The sequence below is a fragment of the Anguilla anguilla genome, chromosome 16 (assembly GCF_013347855.1).
Source record: "Anguilla anguilla isolate fAngAng1 chromosome 16, fAngAng1.pri, whole genome shotgun sequence".
Lineage (NCBI taxonomy): Eukaryota > Metazoa > Chordata > Actinopteri > Anguilliformes > Anguillidae > Anguilla > Anguilla anguilla.
The window spans coordinates 36851632-36857553 of NC_049216.1; the positions used below are offsets into that span (position 1 = coordinate 36851632).

Here is a 5922-nt window from a genome sequence, read left to right on the forward strand (position 1 = left end):
CAGGAATTTTATTGGTGTCTGAAGGGTTCAAATATTTAAATTAATTATTTGACCCAGCTCTGATTGTGTCTGTTATATCAAGAATATCTAACAACAGCAAAGACAGCATAATTTACCCATGCCCATAGAATAGACTCCCTGCAACCTTGAGTCATAAGGGTGGACTTATGACCACAATGAGAGAAATGAGCTGGACCGTCCAGACCTATTGCTCGGTGATTTACAGCGAGGTAGCCTGACTGTAGAGCCCTGTATACACCAGAACACTTATCTAAAGACTGGATGAAACTGTCTCCCAATGGTACAAACATGAAAAAGATGAAAAGCACTGCTTGTTGAGAAATTTATCTCAATGCATTTAATTCCTTTTCAAAAATAGAAAATTAGCTCCACATACATTCATATGTCATTCCAGTTATTGCATCTTAAGAATGATAACATTATTGATTAGAACAAATTAGCACTTTCCTGTTGTAAAAATATTTTCTTCATTATTTTTACAAAAATGTTTATTTGGTGCATCTTTTGGGGCCTCATAGAAAAAGGTACCAGGTACCACCTGAAACTGTACAGCATCCTCAGAGATGTGTGTGTGAGTGTGTGTGAGTGTGTGAGTGTGTGTGTGTGTGTGTGTGTGAGTGTGAGTGTGTGTGTGTGTGTGTGTGTTTGAGTGTGAGTGTGTGTGTCTGTGCATGTGTGTGTGTGTGTGTGTCTGTGCATGTGTGTGTGTGTGTGTGTGTGTATGTGAGTGTGTGTGTATGTGTGTGTGTGAGTGTGTGTATGTGTGTGTGTGTAAATGTGTGTATGTGTGTGTGTGTGTGTGAATGTGAGTGTGAGTGTGTGTGTGTGTGTGTGTGTGAGTGTGAGTGTGTGTGTGAGTGAGAGTGAGATGCAGCTGGGCTCATACCTGCATTTCTAAAGAACAGATGCTAGTGAGTGAGGAAGCTGATTGTGAGGTTGGTTAACAAAATGGCAAAAAATAGCGCCATTACACCAACACCAACGCACACTCATACACACACTCACTCTCACATGCATACACACATACTCACATGCACACATACGCGCACACACACACACACACACACACACCAGTCCTTGCTAGTGGGAGGGGCCTCCTCCGTAGTGGGCGGGGCCTGGCCTGGGCGGGAGCTCCAGGCGATTGGGCAGCCTCTGGAGGACGGCCCGGGCTGTAAGTGGGCGTGTCTGCAGTGGGGGCCTCGCGGCTGATGATTGGATGACGGGCGGATGCCTGCTGATTGGCTGCTCGTGGCTTCCCCCCGCCTCGGCGCTGAAACCCAAAACAAGCTTTAGAATGAACTGAGCTCCGCCCCCTCTCACCCTGGAACTGAGCCTCAGAGCCGAGGTCAGATCTGATTGGACGAGCCTTTACAGACCATACAGCAGAATGTCACATGCAGCACGTGCTATATGACTATACGTTCAATATATGACACTGCTGCTAGTTCCAGAACATTCCGACTATATTATATATCCACAAGAGTGAATTCCTTTTCTGTTGCCCACCCCTTTTAAAAAGGAAACCTAGTTCATGTTCAAATGTGGAACTGAATGTTTAAAAAAGCGCTGGTCCAAATGCTGTGTTTGGGTTCTGCTTGGGTGCAGAATGTCCCTGGAAAATGTTCAGCGTGTAAAAAGGTTTTTCCCCATAATAACCCCTAAACCAGACCCAGACCCAGACCCTGATCCTGACCCTGACCCTGACCCTGAACCGGACCCGGACCCGTACCCGGACCCAGACCCATACCCATACCCAGAACCAGAACCTGACCCAGACCCAGACCCAGACCCAGACCCAGACCCATCTCACTGCCTTATCATGAACCACAGTTTGGGCACCACTGTCTGAAGCAAAAGAGGGAGAGTGTTTTTGGGGGGCAGACCTTGGACTGTGGAGCGCAGGGCTGGACAGTGGCCTGAGAGAGGCACCCCTGGGGGTCCCCAGCGCTCGGTGGATCTTGGGGATCCCCTCCTCCCTCCTCTCCTCCGCAGCGGGGGCTCCACAGTCAGCCCCCCCAGCAGCCTTCACTCGAACCCTTCGCGCCCGCACCCCCGCTGCTCTGCTCTGCCCCCCGGGGGGGGCCGCGGCGGCCGGGGGGGGAGATGGGCTCAGCGGGGGGTCCGGGAACAGAGACAGTCGGGAGACTTCGGGAGACGCTGCCTCTCTCTCACACAGGAGGTCTGAGGGGACAGAAGCAGAAGGTCAGCAGGAGCGGTGTCCTGCTGCAGAAATCTGCGCATCCAGAACAATACAAAGAACCGCCCAGGAACACGCCTCAAAAACCAGAATTCATTCCAGTAATGCGCACTAACCAAACCTACCAGTACCAGTGTGTACCAGGCCTGAAGGCCTGCTAGCCTGCCCGGGGGAGCCTGGCTGTAGTTCACTGATTTCATATCTATTCTATAACCAGTGCCTGGAATACGTTCAGTATCTCCATCCAACAAAATACTGCTGTACTTGTTAGGTAGTAGGTATTACAGCTGAAATTTGAGCTGAATTTCAGTGTGTCAGTGTGTCAGTGTGTCTGTGTGTCTGTGTGTCTGTGTGTGTGTGTGTGTGTGTGTGTGTGTGAGCGAGCGAGCGAGCGTGCGTGCGTATGTCTCTGTGGGAGCAGGTGGGACAGCTCACCAGGTGGTGGAGAGTTGAAGGAGGAGTCAGGCGAGGTTGTGTTTATAAGACGACCACAGACCGCTCTTACTCCTTCTTCCTCTTCCTCCTCCTCATCACTGGTGAAGCTGAGGCTATGGCCCATGCCATCTTCCTCTCCCCCCTCATCTTCATCACTGTGAGAGATTTTCATCACCTGCGGCTTCCGTTCCTGCTCTATGGCCTGCAGTCGTCTTACAGACAGACAGAGAGAGAGAGAGAGATTTCCGTAAAGGTGAGTACTGACCGATCAGTGTGTAAAGTTTGGTACTGACTGATCAGTGTGTAAAGTTTGGTACTGGCTGACCAGTGTGTAAAGTTCAGTACTGGCTGATCAGTGTGTAAAGTTCTGTACCGGCTGATCAGTGTGTAAAGTTTGGTACTGGCTGACCAGTGTTAGAGTTCGGTACCGGCTGATCAGTGTGTAAATTTCGGTACTGGCTAATCAGTGTGTAAAGTTCGGTACTGGCTGATCAGTGTGTAAAGTTCGGTACTGGCTGATCAGTGTGTAAAGTTTGGTACTGGCTCATCAGTGTGTAAAGTTCAGTACTGGCTCATCAGTGTGTAAAGTTTGGCACTGGCTGATCAGTGTGTAAAGTTCAGTACTGGCTGATCCGTGTGTAAAGTTTGGTACTGGCTGATGAGTGTGTAAAAATCAGTACTGGCTGATGAGTGTGTAAAGGTCAGCACTGGCTGATCAGTGTGTAAAGTTCAGTACTGGCTGATCAGTGTGTAAAGTTCAGTACCTGCTGTGCTCTTTCCTCCAGGCTCTGAGCTCAGAGAACACGTCTCTCCGGTCTTTTCCATCAGTCTCCTCCAGATCAAAGGTGTGTTCTGGGGTGTGTGTGGGCGGGGTTAAGGAGGGAGGGTGGGACATGGGAGCCGGGATCTGGAGGAGAAGGAGGGAGTGAGGGAGGAAAGAGGATGTGAGAAGAGAACATATGGGAGAAGAGAGGGAGGAGAGAGGGTGAGAGTGAGAGGGAGGTAGACATACACAGGGAGGAAAACACAAATGTGTTTCACCTGGACTCAGGTAAACCTGTCCTGCATATGAATAATATGAGCAGTCCTTAAACAGGCCTCCTCCCCCTCCCCCAGGGCTGGCCCACACTGCTGGCAGAACAGGACCTGAAGACCAGCCAGCCCTACTCGGAGAGACCGCCACCCAGGCCAACCGCCTATCACACACCTGTATGTACTACACACGAAACACCACACCCTAAAAAATTTAAAAAGGTCCCTAATCCATGCAGACTTGTACAAACCTCTGGCTTGAGAAAACCAATCTGCCAAGCTGGCCAGGGTACCTGCATGATTCTCCCAATATTAAATACCATCAAACTAAAGCCGAAGGTCTGCATTTTAATCTCATGTTCACAGAGCCAAAATAAGAAAAATAATGTCACCGTCCAAATACTTAGGGACTGCACTGTATGTGGTGGATGAAGGGCTATTCGTTGTGCAGTGTGGTTTCTGCAGTGTAACAGTTTCTCTTGTCTTGTAAATAAGGCATATTTGAATTAGCATGTGAAAGAGGGGGAGTGTGGGTGAGAGGGGTACGGGCCTTATCAGAAGGGGGGGATAGGAGAGGGAGAGAGAAATTGGCAAGTGGGCGAGCAACAGAGAGGGAGAGGGAGGGAGCAAATAGGAGTGAGAGATGAAGGGAAGAGAGAAAGAGAAAGAGAAGGAGGAGAGAAAGGGAGGTAATTAAAAAAAAAACAAAAGACAGTGAGGGGAGAGATGGATAGAAACAGAACAGTACAGCAGCGGGGGGGGGGGGGGTAATTACAGACACTTACCCCCATCTTCTGCCTGTGGGCTCTCAGAACCTGAACCGGATTCCCACAGATCACCCCCCCCACACCTGCGTAGACACATCATACACCCCCATCACCTGATTAGCACTAGTGTGTTATGTAATGGTAAATATAATTAAATTAAAACAGATCCTGTTATCTGATTAGCACTAGTGTAAGTGCCTAAGAAAATGTAGTCCCTCCCTAGTACACCTGGGTGTATCTCAGCCCTGGAGGAGTAGGCTATCCCAGCATCCCCTGCGCTCACCGTGGGTCAGTCCGCTGGCGTCCTGGTCCAGCAGGGCTGGGCTCGAGCTGGCCGAGCCGGGCCGGGAGGAGGGGGAGGAGCCAGGCCGGGAGGAGGGGGAGGAGCCAGGTCGGGAGGACGGGGAGGAGCCGGGTCGGGCGAAGGGGGAGGAGCCAGGCCGGGAGGAGGGGGAGGAGCCAGGCCGGGAGGAGGGGGAGGAGCCAGGTCGGGAGGACGGGGAGGAGCCGGGCCGGGCGAAGGGGGAGGAGCCAGGCCGGGAGGAGGGGGAGGAGCCGGGCCGGGCGAAGGGGGAGGAGCCAGGCCGGGAGGAGGGGGAGGAGCCAGGCCTGGCGCTGGAGGGTCGACTGAGGGAGAGGAGGGCGGGGAGAGCGGTCACAGGCCGCTGGGCGGAGCCAGGCCTGGTGGGGGCAGAGCCTGGCCTGAGGGGGGCAAGCACACTGGCTGGCTCCTCCTCTTCTGAAATAAAGGAAGGATATCTCTTTTCATCAATAACCATAACTAAATTTTTCTTACACATGATTATAAATGTGGCTGATCCAGCACGCACAGCAAAGCATCTTGTGTGTGAACAGGAAGGGAGGGGCTGATCGCGTGTGCTGGGGGACAGCACACACTCCCCACACACTGATCACACACTCCTCACACACTGATCACACACTCCCCACACTCCTCACACACTGATCACACACTCCTCACACTCCTCACACACTGATCACACACTCCCCACACTCCTCACACACTGATCACACACTCCTCACACTCCCCACACACTGATCACACACTCCTCACACACTGATCACACACTCCTCACACTCCCCACACACTGATCACACACTCCTCACACACTCCTCGCATGACTGGCCGTTCCAAATTGGGGGAGATAAAGGAGTGGAAAGAATTTTTAAAAATTAAAAAAACTTTGGAATAAAAATCAGCTCACCTGCCCTCCGAGAATTAAGATGGTGTGAACCCCTGTCCCACAGGAAAGCATTTAAAGAATAATCTTACCCCAGTATATAAACTTAACAGTGATTATACCCCGGTGTCTTCCCCCTCCCTACCTGCGGGGGCGCTGTCCTTAAGAGACTCCCTCAGCCGGACCCAGTCCTCCGCGGTGGCACTGTCACAGCAGGGTTCCGTGTCCCCTGCCGGCACGTTGTCCAGGTAACGCAGCTGTGGGATCAGCT

General features: G+C 51.7%; 1 protein-coding gene across 1 annotated transcript in view; it reads right to left on the minus strand.

Annotated features, from left to right (window-relative positions):
* Nucleotides 1–790: 790 nt before the first annotated feature.
* The window catches only part of lrrc56 (leucine rich repeat containing 56), a 13782-nt gene continuing 8650 nt past the window's right edge, over nucleotides 791–5922 (minus strand). Inside the window, exons 7-14 of the mRNA XM_035396508.1 lie at nucleotides 5797–5922; nucleotides 5042–5191; nucleotides 4736–4888; nucleotides 4471–4535; nucleotides 3418–3560; nucleotides 2654–2865; nucleotides 1905–2202; nucleotides 791–1291 (exon numbers count right to left, since the gene is read on the minus strand). The exon at nucleotides 5797–5922 is cut by the window's right edge and continues 34 nt beyond it. Of these exons, the coding sequence (XP_035252399.1) occupies nucleotides 1102–1291; nucleotides 1905–2202; nucleotides 2654–2865; nucleotides 3418–3560; nucleotides 4471–4535; nucleotides 4736–4888; nucleotides 5042–5191; nucleotides 5797–5922 (1337 nt within the window). The 3' untranslated portion in view covers nucleotides 791–1101. The remainder of the gene's footprint in view (nucleotides 1292–1904; nucleotides 2203–2653; nucleotides 2866–3417; nucleotides 3561–4470; nucleotides 4536–4735; nucleotides 4889–5041; nucleotides 5192–5796) is intronic.